The sequence below is a fragment of the Fusarium venenatum genome (genome assembly GCF_020744135.1).
Source record: "Fusarium venenatum strain MPI-CAGE-CH-0201 chromosome Unknown EDB82scaffold_1, whole genome shotgun sequence".
NCBI classification, from domain to species: Eukaryota; Fungi; Ascomycota; class Sordariomycetes; order Hypocreales; family Nectriaceae; genus Fusarium; species Fusarium venenatum.
The window spans coordinates 1,481,622-1,495,064 of record NW_027072129.1 but is presented as its reverse complement, the minus strand read 5'-3'; the positions used below and the strand labels follow the sequence as shown (position 1 = coordinate 1,495,064).

At 48.1% G+C, this 13,443-nt stretch overlaps 7 protein-coding genes and 1 non-coding gene across 8 annotated transcripts; 4 read left to right on the top strand and 4 right to left on the bottom strand.

The window, feature by feature from the left end:
* Positions 1–70: 70 nt before the first annotated feature.
* EDB82DRAFT_421685 (50S ribosomal protein L30e-like protein) lies at positions 71–850 on the bottom strand (the record flags this gene model as incomplete). Its single annotated transcript, XM_025731985.1, has 2 exons — positions 71–486; positions 547–850. The coding sequence occupies 2 exons, from the start codon at positions 848–850 to the stop codon at positions 71–73; spliced, it is 720 nt and encodes a 239-aa protein (XP_025590956.1).
* A 306-nt stretch (positions 851–1,156) lies between these two features.
* On the bottom strand, positions 1,157–2,236 carry EDB82DRAFT_483008 (cytochrome b-c1 complex subunit 8). The gene is made up of 4 exons (XM_025731986.2): positions 2,035–2,236; positions 1,862–1,887; positions 1,468–1,645; positions 1,157–1,416 (listed from the first exon to the last, which is right to left on the bottom strand). The coding sequence occupies exons 1-4, from the start codon at positions 2,085–2,087 to the stop codon at positions 1,359–1,361; spliced, it is 315 nt and encodes a 104-aa protein (XP_025590957.1). The 5' UTR covers positions 2,088–2,236; the 3' UTR covers positions 1,157–1,358.
* On the top strand, positions 2,237–3,610 carry EDB82DRAFT_570393 (band 7 family-domain-containing protein). The gene is made up of 2 exons (XM_025731988.2): positions 2,237–2,805; positions 2,859–3,610. The coding sequence occupies exons 1-2, from the start codon at positions 2,476–2,478 to the stop codon at positions 3,369–3,371; spliced, it is 843 nt and encodes a 280-aa protein (XP_025590958.1). The 5' UTR covers positions 2,237–2,475; the 3' UTR covers positions 3,372–3,610.
* Positions 3,611–3,660: 50 nt separating this feature from the next.
* EDB82DRAFT_483004 (uncharacterized protein) lies at positions 3,661–6,280 on the bottom strand. The gene has a single exon (XM_025731989.2). The coding sequence runs from the start codon at positions 5,885–5,887 to the stop codon at positions 3,953–3,955; it is 1,935 nt and encodes a 644-aa protein (XP_025590959.1). The 5' UTR covers positions 5,888–6,280; the 3' UTR covers positions 3,661–3,952.
* Positions 6,281–7,227: 947 nt separating this feature from the next.
* On the top strand, positions 7,228–8,714 carry EDB82DRAFT_519291 (putative serine esterase-domain-containing protein; the record flags this gene model as incomplete). Its single annotated transcript, XM_025731990.1, has 3 exons — positions 7,228–7,305; positions 7,391–7,690; positions 7,758–8,714. The coding sequence occupies 3 exons, from the start codon at positions 7,228–7,230 to the stop codon at positions 8,712–8,714; spliced, it is 1,335 nt and encodes a 444-aa protein (XP_025590960.1).
* A 930-nt stretch (positions 8,715–9,644) lies between these two features.
* EDB82DRAFT_9996 (PRELI-like family-domain-containing protein) lies at positions 9,645–10,766 on the top strand. Its single transcript, XM_025731991.2, has one exon. It carries the CDS (start codon positions 9,978–9,980, stop codon positions 10,674–10,676), a length of 699 nt encoding a protein of 232 aa, XP_025590961.1. The 5' UTR covers positions 9,645–9,977; the 3' UTR covers positions 10,677–10,766.
* A 563-nt stretch (positions 10,767–11,329) lies between these two features.
* Positions 11,330–13,429, top strand: EDB82DRAFT_482994 (major facilitator superfamily domain-containing protein). Its single transcript, XM_025731992.2, has 3 exons — positions 11,330–11,913; positions 11,967–12,667; positions 12,721–13,429. Exons 1-3 carry the CDS (start codon positions 11,721–11,723, stop codon positions 13,321–13,323), a joined length of 1,497 nt encoding a protein of 498 aa, XP_025590962.1. The 5' UTR covers positions 11,330–11,720; the 3' UTR covers positions 13,324–13,429.
* On the bottom strand, positions 11,353–11,425 carry EDB82DRAFT_t7. Its single transcript has one exon. It is a non-coding gene; the product is annotated as a tRNA-Arg (tRNA).
* Positions 13,430–13,443: the final 14 nt, after the last annotated feature.

The window sequence follows — 13,443 nt, the reverse complement described above, 5'->3', positions numbered from 1 at the left end:
TAGTGGCATCCTTTCCTAACACAGCACTAGCACTAGCACTCGCACTCTCTTGTATCCGACGGTCATCATTCTAGTACTTGGTTCCGCCCTTGACCCAGAAAGCCTGCTTGCCGTACTCCTTCTGCACGTACTTGACGAGCGAAGCGTAGCTCTCGCCAAACGCCTCACCGTCGTCCTCACCGTCCTTGTCAGCGGACTTGTCCTTGGCCTTCTTGCCCTCAGGCTTCTCCATGATCATGACAACGGATGTAGGTCGCTTTGTCTTGGCAGCGGCACCGAGCTCAGCGCGCGACGTGACGAAGATGAAGGGAACGTTGTGGTCCTCGCACAGAACGGGGAGGTGGGAGATGACGTCCATGGGGGAAATGTCACCAGCAATGATGACAACACCGGGGAAAGAGGTGTTACCAGGACCGGAGGGGGCAGACTTTCGGAGGGTCTTGACAACCTCCTTGACACCGCGCTTGAGGGTGTTGTTCTTGGCAGCTGTAGTACGAATGTTAGCAGGTTGTTTCTAGCGGTCAATGTCTCACGGTGGTCGCATACCCTTGCGAATGGTCTTGTAGACCTTCTTCATGCCCTTGTCATCTGCAACGGGGATGGCAAAGGGAACGACGACACGCTCAAGAGGCAGCTCAGCAGCCTTATCCTCCTCAACATCGGAGTCGTCGTTCTCAGCAGCGGCAGCGGCGACGGGAGCATCCTGCTGGACCTTCTCCTCGAGGGCAGCGGCGAGCTTCTCCTTCTTATCCTTCTTATCCTTCTTCTCCTTCTTGGGCTTGGAGATGCCGGACTCGTCGCTTCTCTTCTTGTCCTTCTTCTCCTTCTTATCGGGCTTCTCGGCGGCCATTGCTGCGGTTGTCTCGAGGAAGCTTCGTCGAAGTTATTACTTTTGGTTTTTATTAGATCCGCTGGTGTAGCACGCAAGTTGTGTGTGCCAATTGATGATTATGCGGGACGGATGGTTGATCGCAAAGTTTCCGTGTTTTCTTTACACTCCACTGTCCTCGAAATTTTCTAAACTTTTTTTTCTTGAGAGCTGTAGCGCCGGGACTCGGTAGTACGTTCCGCCGGTTCCGCCACTTTTCAGACCACGTGATTTGTGTAGAAGACAGTCCAATCAGATACGGAGCAATGACTATTACCAGTGGATACAGAGATTCTGAGATCATGGAGAGAGATAAATCACTTAATCATGAGATTGCGGTCGCAATTGATAGACGAACATCAAGTTAATAAAGAAATATTGTGACAAATGTCTATTGCACCTCCTGATCTAGGTATTGATGATGTACAATGAGTCCAGAGGACCTACCCCAAAACATCCGCCATGGTTTTGCTGCCAGAATATAACAAATTTACTCCTCCTCGTCACCGAACTCGGCACGACCAGCCTTGGAGTTAAGGTACTCGCTTCTGTAAACCGAATCAGTATTTGGTCCTGCTAGGCACTGCGTATGAACATACCGCTCGATGGCCCAGTTCATCATCCAGTAACCGGCAACCATGGGAGGGAGCCAGAAGAAGATCTGGGACTTGGTGCGGCGGAAAGTGTTGAAGATGGCATCGTGGGAGGCGCCGGCCCAAGGGTTCTGTCGGTTGGCGGACAGACCGTAGGTGATGATACCTCGCTGCTTCTCACCACCTGATACATAGTTAGCCTCCTACTTGGTTTCTGATGTCGGTTTCCTCCAAGATTGTCTATCAATGCATGTTGATGTTCATTTGTGCGTATGTGTAAAATTTTGGCGTTATGTTGGCCCAATTGTGATCCTCCCATTCATCGTCATCAATCCGGTTGTCCGTCGCGTTCATCGATCCAAGTCCAATTCGTTCGCATATCGAAAGAGCAATCACTTACCGAAGTGGCCCCAGTTACCAATGTAGCTGTATAAGAAAAACGTCAGCAATTCGTTCTACATTAACTGTAAAATTTCGAGATAGCCTGGGTGTTGTTGGTCCGGCCATTAACCAGAGGAAAAGCCGCACGCAACAGCACCATCAATTGCCCTCGCTGGATCGCATTTCACGTACTGTCCGTTCTTAGGGTCGGCAGCGCCGCTTCGGAGCATCTGAGTCGGTCTCATATTGACGGTTTTGGCACGGGAATTCGAGTCTCGTGAGGGTGGTTTTTGGAGTCGTCGGTTGGAGGCAAAGGCAGAAAAGGGCCACTTGAGGATTTCTCGGGTCGGGTTGGATTGGAAAGCGCAGAAGCCAGGCTTTCCCCCATCAGCCGAGCTTTCCCGATATAGTTTAGCGGGTACAAGACAGCCCACTCTGAACGTCCAACCAGCAAATACTGCTAGGAATTGGACTAAGAGACAGAGCAGAGCTTCAAATCATCATCGCCGTCCGTTGACTCCGAAAAGCTTCAAAGCTACGACTCCATCACCCATCGCTCCCTGGGTTTTCCGACCACCATTTTTGACCGTCAATCTTTCACCCGCAAGAAAGATTTAATTGCAATATTTCAAAATGGCTGGCGCTGCACGAGCCCTCGGTTTCATGTACCGCATGGCGGTCCCCGCCTCAGCTGCTGTCTTCCTAGGCAGCCAGGCTCTATACGACGTCAAGGGAGGAACTCGGGCTGTTATATTTGACAGACTGTCTGGTGTCAAGGAGGATGTTATCAACGAGGGAACCCATTTCCTCATTCCCTGGCTGCAGAAGAGCATCATCTTCGATGTACGCACCAAGCCCAGGAATATCGCAACTACCACTGGTAGTAAGGATTTGCAGATGGTCAGCTTGACACTGAGAGTGTTGCACCGACCTAATGTCAAGGCCCTTCCCAAGATCTACCAGGTAAATCTAGAACCACAAGATTTGTAGTTCAACATCATGACTAACTCTTATAGAACCTCGGTGCTGATTACGATGAGCGAGTCCTCCCCTCTATTGGTAACGAAGTCCTCAAGGCCATTGTCGCCCAGTTTGATGCCGCAGAGCTCATCACCCAGCGAGAGGCTGTTTCCGACCGTATCCGCAACGACCTCACCCTCCGTGCCGCCGAGTTCAACATCGCCCTCGAGGATGTCTCCATTACCCACATGACCTTTGGCCGTGAATTCACAAAGGCCGTTGAGCAGAAGCAGATTGCCCAGCAGGATGCTGAGCGAGCACGATTCATCGTCGAGCGTGCTGAGCAGGAGCGTCAAGCCAACGTTATCCGTGCTGAGGGTGAGTCCGAGTCCGCCGAGGCCATCAGCAAGGCCATCCAGAAGGCCGGTGACGGCCTCATCCAGATCCGAAAGATCGAGGCCAGTCGTGAGATTGCCGCCACTCTCTCATCAAACCCCAACGTGGCCTACCTACCTGGTGGAAGCGGAAAGCAGGGTGGCCAGTACCTGCTGTCAGTTGGCAGAGCTTAAAGTAATGGATTGTATGATGGAAAGGATGTTGAGGAAATGAATGGGAACTCCCCGCTTATCGTTGGTAATGAAAGTATTTATTCATGAGCGCCAACTATGTATTTCTAGAACGAGACTGGATGGGAAATTCAACCCTATCTCACAATGTATAATCGCCTCTGGCTCTTCCGTTCCATGCAGCTTTCGTATTCTCCATGCTCCATGACCTGTGACCTTTTCCCTTTCCGAATGACTGAAGTAGCACAATCCAATATTGGTTTGGCCGCTTTGTAAGCCGTCCTCAGGGTATCAGAAAAATTAACCGCTGGAAGCATATCAGACGAAATTAGCAGGTCACTTTATGACCCTTAGGCTATAGTTCTTAGACTACTTATTTTTATACTCTAAGACTTAGGAGGCTTTGCTTCCCACTACCTATGCTGGGCAATTACCATGACCTATAAACTCCAATGCTTCAAATTATCGCTACCAACGCTTTCCACCCGTTATCACTTGATAGCCCACTCGTTGTAGTGAAACCCTAGCCGAGACTTGCAAGCTCTTCGTTGGATAATACTACAGCCTCACCGATAGAAGCCGGTTTATGCCTCGATGAACGCCTCGGTCAATCGTGCACCTTTCCCAGGAGCCACAAAATTACCATCAACCAATTTCCAGCCATTTCGTTGCATGTCCATCCACTCATTCTTAATCTTGAGACGGACGAGATCTCCTGCTGCCCTGGCATCTTCAGCAGAATCGTGACCCAGCATTTTGGGACCTGTCTCCTGCTGGATCTTACGGTTGAGGTGAACATCCATGAGCATCTTCAAACTGTAGCGGTACGGCAGACCACCTTGGTGAGGGAAGAGCAGCACCGTATCTATCAATGTAGGATGCACAATACGAACCGAGTTGAGATCGTTTTCCAAACCGTGACCTATCAGGGGTGTGGTTGGGGAGATGAGAGAGAAGAGCAGATCTCGCGCAACTTCAGGGGATGAAACGATCTTGAGCTGTTTCTTCTTAGGCTTCAGCTCGCCGTCCTCACTTACGTCGTCGCTGCTGCTCTTAGCCGGCTTTGTCGATTCGTTCGCGGACCACGATTCAGCCTTGGCAAGGTCTTCTGGCCATACACCCGAGTATCGTGAATTGAGGTCTAGGATCTCTCCTAGTGGTCGGACAAGAACATCTAGCAATTCCTCGCCTGTCGGCCAGGAGGTTGCGGTCAGGCGAATGAGCTCCATTCCATAGACTGTATAGCCCATCTCACAGTCGAAAGCTACTGCTCTGTCCGTAGGGGCAAGGGGGTTCTCGGGTGTTTCTGCAAAGTTGAGTATTGATGCTAGTCGTTTAGGATCCGAAGTTTTGAATACGTGATGATCGCGTGTGAAGCAACCCACCGAATCTCCGAGTTCCTGCCCACAGCACTGGAATCGTTTGGGTTGCCTGGTTCTGTCGCCCAAGGCTTTGGGGGCGATGAAAGTCTTGCCCCAGTGAAAGGTGCATGTTCCTCCAGAAGTGAGCGCGCCGTCTTCTTCGCGTCTTCCCGGAAAGACTTCAAAGCGCTGTGAACATCGATCGCATTTCTCCCATCCTGCAGCTGTCTCGATGCCCTGTCTTGCCTTTTCGATCTCTTCTTGGGAGGGTACCGCAGAGACATAGCCATGATTTGCCAATCCGTTGATGGGAGTTAGGAGGCGTTTTGCAATCTCAAGTTCTTGAGCAGGCGTCAGACCAGTCTTGATCTCTTTCGGTTGTTCAGAAGGATCCTTTCCACTAGATTCGAGCTCCAACTTCTTCCGTTCTTCTTGTCGCTTGGTCTTCCACTGATCTACCTTCATCCTCTTGTACTGCATAACCTTGTTCTTCATGACGTTTGAGTAGACTGCGGCTTTGTGAACAGCGACATGCTCTTCCGCATCCAGTGTACGCACAATAAGCTCTTGTTCTGACAGGAGGAGGTTCACCTCATCCTTCCTGGCGTTCTTTTTCAGTTCTTTGTTTAATCGAGTAAATTCTTGGTGAAGCATTCTAACGAGCTTGAGTCGGATATCATGGCTCGCAGGCATGCTTTTGAGGAGTCTGGGGTTTAGTGATTCAGCCTTCTTGGGTTTTGCTGGAGCAGATTTCTGAGTATGCGGTGGCCGTGATTCATTACTGGACTGGTTTGTTTTGGCGACTTTTGAGGAAGCTTTTGAAGCGTTGTCCTGAGGGTCGATTTTTCGTTTGAGTGTTGAGGGGAAAATTTGCCGTTTGTTTTCTACCTTTGAGCCGCTTCTAGAAGCTCCTGTTGTACTTTGTCCAACATCTTGAGATGTCTCTGGGGATTTGGGTGGATTAAAGGGGTCCGTTCTCACGCGCTTGCGTGCTGCCTCTTGGTTTTCTGCTGCCTTCTTATCTGGACCATTTGACGAGGTTTTCAATGATGGCGCTTCCGGAGCAGATGGAGTCTCGTTAGGATGTCCGAATATGCAATGAAACGCCGTGCAATCATTGCCTTTGGGGCAGGGTATGTGTTTCAGAGACAAACTCATGATGATGACAGAGTTGGTGTTGATAGCCTAGTGGGTAGCAGAAGAATTGACCTCTAAGCTTGATGACAGCTTTGGCGGAGGATGTTGTGTGTATGATTGCGGTCATGTGATGTGATGATTGAGAAAACAGTTCTTGATGGTGAATGAGTGAGATGAAGTTGAGTGAGTGAGTGAGCTTAAGTTTAGATATGTTTGGTAAAGCGAAAGGTGATAGGAGGTAACGATCCACTGAAATAACCTAGGTAGATGCGGAGAATGAGCACCGTACTGTGGTCAATGCACTAAAAAGAAAGTCTTTGTATAGTATATACGATTGGGAAGAAAGGAGTTAGAAGCTTATTTGTTCTTTGGAGTGTGAGAATGTATTACTTTGAAATCCCTTATTGATGAATGAATGTATTGAAGTTGAATGGAATGAGAAGCTGTAACAAAGCCACTAATTTAGAGCGGTTACTCCCTTGAGAAGCCCCACTGTAAAACTAAGCACCCTCTGTAATCTTTGACTGATAATAATCGTACAGAAGGCTTATTAGCCACGACCATTCACTGCCAGCCCAGAACTGCTTTGAAGTTATCATGATGAGAAAATAATAGTATTTTAACTATTGATCTGTCAAAGGGGTCTAGAGTGTATTAGGATAAGTCAATATGGTTTCTTTCTATGACAGAAACAGTCACATTCTCTTACATGACAATGCCATTGCCAGCTCATAGGCCAGTAGTAGGCACTCCACTACTACAATAGGTAGGCTACTGCTCGCTTTCGGATTTCCTGGCTTTCAACTCGTCATGATAGGAATTCAGCTTGCACAGCCAGTTTCGATGGTGCAGACAAGTGCCACTTATTAGTATCGATCAATTAACCAGAAGAGATCTTGGCCCCTTTTCTTGTCTAAAAAGGACAGATCTGACAGCAGCCGGAGTTCATATCTATCCGAGATAATCTTTGGCATTTTGAGTGGTGATAACTCCGCAACTATAAAGTCAAACTCAGCCTCTCCGGGAAGCAATCAGCAAAGCAAACTCAGCCCCGCGGGTTTAAGCATTTTGAAATACCGGGTCTTACTGGTAAAACGTCCCTACAAGGGCCTCTATTGTCGGCGTCGACGCTTGTCATCGATATTGGTGGGGGCTTTAACACCAGTTAACTCCGTGCCTCCGTTCCCTCTTACAAGGGCGGACTTGCAATCAGCCCGATACGTACGCAACCCGAAACTCCGTTGGGGGCGCATCTCCTGAGAAACCTCAACTAATTTATTCTTTTAAAAAGTATACAAGTGGTAACGTTGCCCTTGATACTTCCTCCCCATATTTCCCATTGATACTTTAACTTATTCATCATGCCTAAACCCGTTGTACTGGAAGACGTTACTGGAGGCAGTGTAAATGCAACCCATCTTTGTGTATTAGTCCACGGGGTAAGTAAATACTAAATCCTTCCACCCCGTCATCCCCTGACAATCGATTCTGGGACGTCATGGCTGACCACCTTTGTTATTACAGCTTTGGGGAAACCCATCCCATTTGCGCAATGTTGCTAAATCCCTTCGCGATAAATACTCTGAAGACGAATTATATATTTTACTTGCGAAACAGAACAGCGGCAACAACACTTATGATGGCATCGAGACCGGTGGCGAGCGCGTTTGCGCAGAGATTGAGGACGAGTTGAAAGAAATTGAAAGGAAGGGTGGAAAGATTACAAAGTTGAGTATCGCAGGATACTCACTTGGAGGTCTAGTGTCGCGATACGCAGTTGGCCTGCTTTATGCCAAAGGAGTTCTCGATCATCTTGAATGCATGGTAAGTTGCAATGTCGCCAGTAACTGGTGCCAGTGACAACGGATGAATGCTAACTTTCTCGTGTCAGAACTTTACTACATTCGCATCCCCCCATCTCGGTGTAAGAACACCACTGAAGGGCTGGCTCAGCAACATCTACAACGTTCTCGGCGCCAGAACACTATCCAAGTCTGGCCGACAACTATTCACGATCGATAACTTTCGCGACACCAACCGACCTCTTCTCGCATTGCTCGCCGACCCCGATTCCATTTTCATGTCTGGTCTGAAGAAATTCAAGCGTCGCACTCTGTATACGAATATTGTCAATGACCGAAGCGTTGTGCATTATACATCTGGCATTACCAAGACCGACCCATACACAGATCTCGAAAACGTCAAGCTCAATTACCTCAAAGACTATGATGGTGTTATCCTCGACCCCAACCACCCTGTGGCACCATCTCCCCAGGCTCAAGGTCAAGACACGCTATGGTCGGATTTTGAGTCTGTTAAGAAATGGATTAAGAACGTCCCTTTCATGCTGACGATTGGCGTTATAATCCCAATTGGTGTTGTTGTTTTCCTGGCCAACTCTGCCGTCCAAACAGTCCGCAGTGCCAAGCGAATCAAATTACACGAATCAGGACTCGCTGGTTTGAAGATTGAAGACTACCGCATGCCCTTACGAATCAAGGCGATCCAGGAAGAGGTGGAGCAAGCATACGAGGTCCTCAACGGTGCTCAGGACCAGCAATACCTGGCATCCGACTCGGACGATGATTTGGCCTACGACGTTGAGGATCGTCAATTGCTCAGGAGAGAGCGCAGAATGTCAACAGCAGAGCAACCAACGCTGGCGTTGACTCCTGAACAGTTCGAAATGATTGAGAACTTGAACACGGTCGGCTGGCGCAAATTCCCTGTCCATATTCAGAAGCATCGACACAGTCACGCAGCTATCGTGGTGCGCATGGATAAAGAGAGTTTTGCTGATGGCTGGGTTGTTCTAAGACACTGGGCCGATAGTGAATTTTTGATGTAAGCAGTCATGCTTATGATTTGGATTATAATGGATTGGGTATATAGGCGAGGAGTTTGGGTATGTCTACTGATATATGATTGGATAAACGGATAAACAGGCGTTTATAACAAAATGGTTATGATTCTTTTGTTACAATCTTAATCACATCACGTTTACTGTTTGAAGGTAATTTCTGGGCTTGTGATGGATTATCTTTGAGCTTCATTCTCTCACGTGAGCACTCATTGAGTTTGTGTTGAGTTTATGATGTGCGGTCGACTGGTTGTTTCTTTTGGTAGCCTTGAATTTCGTATGACACTGATTGGATGATGTCTATTGAATGAATACGCATAATCATCAATTGTCACTGGCATCTCATATGACACCTAATCGAAACCATGTAAAATCTAGACAGGTCTGTTTTGGAATAGGTGCATCGCATAAACTCTGTTTTCGTCAGTTCGTCTAAGCGACAGACGAATGACACAGTGATACAGTAGTGTAGTATCGTGAAGTCGGATTCTGTCGTCATCTCGCCTAGCTTTTGGTGTTTATGTCGGTTTGATGACGCTATGATAATATCACGTGTCAGTCGCCACATTCTCTCCCCAGACTGAACTAACCCCTCACCGTCACCCAATCGGAAACTTGCGAGTCGGCCAAATTTTGGTGATCAAGAAGCTCATAATTGGCTAAACTCGGAACAGTTGCACCTCAATCAGCCGATTGCCTACTTTTGCCTCCACCTTCTTCCCTGGTCTGGTCTCCCTCCTCTTTTTTCTTTTCTACTGCGTAGTGTGATTGATGGTGAGCCTCTTGCTCTGTTCTGCTTTGTCGAGGTCGCGAGAGCTCAGAACCTGATCACTCCATCTTCTACATCTTCCCCACGAAAAAACTCTGACCATATATCTCGTGTGAAATCACTCTCGCGGCCCGACATAGCTGCGAGCTACGCTTGCGTTTCCGTCTTACACTCTGCTTTCTTATCGATTTCCCGGCTCCGCCGCCCGGAGATAAGAAACGACTACGCTTAAGCCGAGGCGCCCGGTTTATTTTTCGTAACCACCAACCTCGTACCCATCAACTTGTTCGAGGATTATACTAGAGCTTGCGGCTCATTGGGATAGGAACTGGGGACTAATAGCTTGACGACTTTGTTCTGAAGCTTATTTTGTACGACTAGAAGGTCATATTGATTGTCAATCGCCCAATTGGACCCTCGTCTTCTTCTCTTTTCTATACAATTCTTTTTCTTAACGAGCAGTATCTGCTCAATTCGCGACAATGGTTCTCACTCACACAACAAACCACACCTACTCCCACCCGTTCCCTACCGTCACTCTCGCCTACTTTCTACGATACTCGTCTCCTCAACTCAATCCCTTCGCCGTCCATGTTCTTAGCACCGACACCATCGAGAACTATGTCGACCCAAAGACTAGCCGACTTCACACCACTCGCATCCACTTGAAAAAGAGTCGAATGCCCGGTGCTGTATACAAGCTACTCCCTGCCAGTGTCACTGGTGGCGGCTCTGGCGATAAGGCCTCATATATTCTGGAAACAAGCGTTGTTGATATCAAGGAGGGCTGGATGAAGACGGAGAGCCGAAACCTCAACTTTACGGGTGTTCTCTCGGTGATCGAGAAGCAAGAGTTTAATGTTCCCAACGAAGGCACTGTCCAGAATCCTAATGAGACTGCTGTGACGACTATGATTCATGTCAGATCGAGACTCGGAGATAAGATTCGGGGCAAGCTGGGTCAAGCTCAAGAGGATGGTTGGTTCAAGAACGGCATCATCGGTAGTTGGGGTACGAAGGGTATTCAGCGCAGCATCGAGAGTATTGCCTCTACCAAGACCCAGGATCAGATGGGCAAAAGCCGCGACGGCATGAAGATGGTTCTCGAGCGTCTGCGCAACAACGGTGTGATTGGCGTCCTCGAGACGATAAGGAGAGAACGTCAGCGTCAACTTGCTTGAGCATCTCTCTCGATACGATTCAACTGTAACAACGAATGGCGACGGCCTTGGAGCAACACGATCTTAAGTGGGAATACCTGGAAACGATTCTCGAGTCGTGCACGCTCAATGTACTATAACTGCTTTTCACACGAGCATGGCGCAATGTGTCTTTTTTGGGTAGGGATATCTGAGGAGGGATTATGAAAACTTGGTGGCTATAAGGCAAGCTGATGGTGCTGGATTCGGCCAGCTGATGGGGGGACGCAACGTGCAGCGACACATCGCCTCTACTTTATGTGGCATCCCCTCTCTTGTATTAAGTATGAAAAGTCTTAGGAGACAAAGAATTAAAGGTCCCAAACATGGCTCATGGCGATCGATCATACCTGCGTGATTGTCCTAACTTTAGGGTATTAGCAGAGTTAGCCGCTCTGTATACAAGAGACAAAATTAGCAGTACTTTATGCTATTTAGACCATACCTCTTAGGCTGTTTAGTTTTGTATCCTAAGACTTGAGAGGTCAACGTTTCTGCCACAACTAGCCTACCTCCAGCATCAAGAGCATCTTATTGGGGGCAAGCAGTCACGTGTACCCCCCTCCCCTGCTTTGCACACATCGATATAAAGGCATTAACTTGACACACGAACTTTCAACGCCGATTTCTCAGCCAAAAAAAAATGCAAAAAGAAAAAAGGCCGAGCTGGGGGTCGAACCCAGAATCTTCTGATTAGAAGTCAGACGCGTTAGCCATTACGCCACAAGGCCTTACAATTGTTGGGACAAGGCGATCTTTTTATAAACTATGTAGCTAGCATGGAACACCCACTCAACGAGTTGGTGCAAGAGCAGCCCAAAATGCATATAGAGTTAAGCAAGTGCGTGCTGGAGTAGAGCAAGATCGGGCGAGACAGTAATAACAGAAAGCACGATCGCCCATAAATCACAACTTCGACTTGGTCATCACAACCTCTCCCTTTCAATACTTCTTTCGGTGGAATTGTACTTGGTTGTTGTTAAATCATCCCCTACTTGTACACTTACACTACCTCCACCATCTATCATGTCTTCAGACGATGGCACAACGGGCCATGAAACTAAGAGAGACAATGTTACAAGCAGAGAGAAGCGTGGACGCCAACAAGATGAGCTTTCCATCGTTTCCGAGGAATTTGACGCCGAAGAGGAGCAGAGGCTAGTGAAGAAACTGGACCTGTTTATTATGCCCATCATGGCAGTTGTTTACTTCTTCCAATGTGACCGTTCCAATATCATGCCCAACTCGAGCTTGACTAATTCAATATCACAGATATCGACAAAAACTCGCTCACCTACACCGCCGTCTTTGGCCTCAGAAACGATCTGAACCTCACAGACAAGGATTATTCTTGGGCGATTTCCGTATTCTACATCGGTCAATTGGCCTCGCAGTATCCGGCCGCTTACATCCTCAGTCGATTCCACATCATACGCTTTATCGGCGCTACAATTATCTCCTGTGGTATTATGGAGATGTGCATAGGAGCATCATACAACTTTGAAGGTCTCGTTACCTGTCGTTTCTTACTAGGACTCGCCCAAGCCGCTGTGTCTCCCGCCTTCGTCATGCTCACGTCAAACTGGTACCGTCAACACGAACATCCCATGCGTGTCGCAACATGGATATCGATGAATGGAATCAGCCAAATGACTGGGGGTCTTCTTATGTATACTCTTGGCGATGTGGAAATGGAGATTCGCAGCTGGAGAGTTGTATTTCTTGTCCTTGGGGCGTTGACTATAGTCTTTGGTGTTGTGTTCGTGGTCATGATGCCCGTGAACATTGCCACCGCCTGGTTTTTGAGTCCGCGGGAGAGAGGGGTTGCTATGAGAAGACTAGCCATGGATCGTACTACATGCGATAAAGCAATCTTTGACTATCAACAGCTGCTTGAATCTCTGTGTTCGCCCTTGTCATGGATGTACTTCTTCATGGCTTACTACATAGCGTCTGCCAATCCTATCGCAAAGGTGACCAACAAATGCCCTCCCCGTTACTGAACTACGCTAATGATGCACGATAGTATTCCTCCATAGTTATCGACAGAGTTGGGTTCTCCAGGTCCGATTCGATGCTCGTTGGGCTTCCCGCTGGTATACTAAACTTCATCACCTCCTGGGTTTCGGCTCTCGTTCCCTGTTTCTTCCCCAACACACGGATATACACAGCTCTTTGCCTCATTCTGATACCCTTGGCCGGCTCTATAATGCTTTTCGTTTTTTCCTCTCAGACTAACGAAACTTATTCTTGGGGCATCGCGGTCTCGACATGGCTGGCAACGTGTTACACTGCGCCACTCTGCTCATGTGCTGGCCTTCTAGCCAGCAATGTCAAGGGAAATACCAAAACGAGTGTTGTTGGTGCTGGGTTCTTTGTTGCATACAGCATTGGGAGCATCATAGCGCCGCTGATGTGGGGGAGTGAGGGCGACACGCGGTATCTCGCCGGGTGTACTTTTACCATTGTCAATTGGTCTTTACTGATGATTACGCTTGTTACATACCTCCTAATTATCAAGACGGAGAATCATGCTCGTGATCGCCAGGCTGCCAATCGACGTCTGAACTCAGAAGTTGGAGGACCAGGTGGAAGGGATGATGATCTGGCAGATGTGTCTGAAGACTAGGATCTCACAGATTCACAAGACAAGAAATTCCGATACAGCACGTAGTGTATCAAAAGATGGTGTACGAGTTGGCTAAGAAGGGAACACAGAGGGTGTCAAATTGGTATACCAAGTATTACA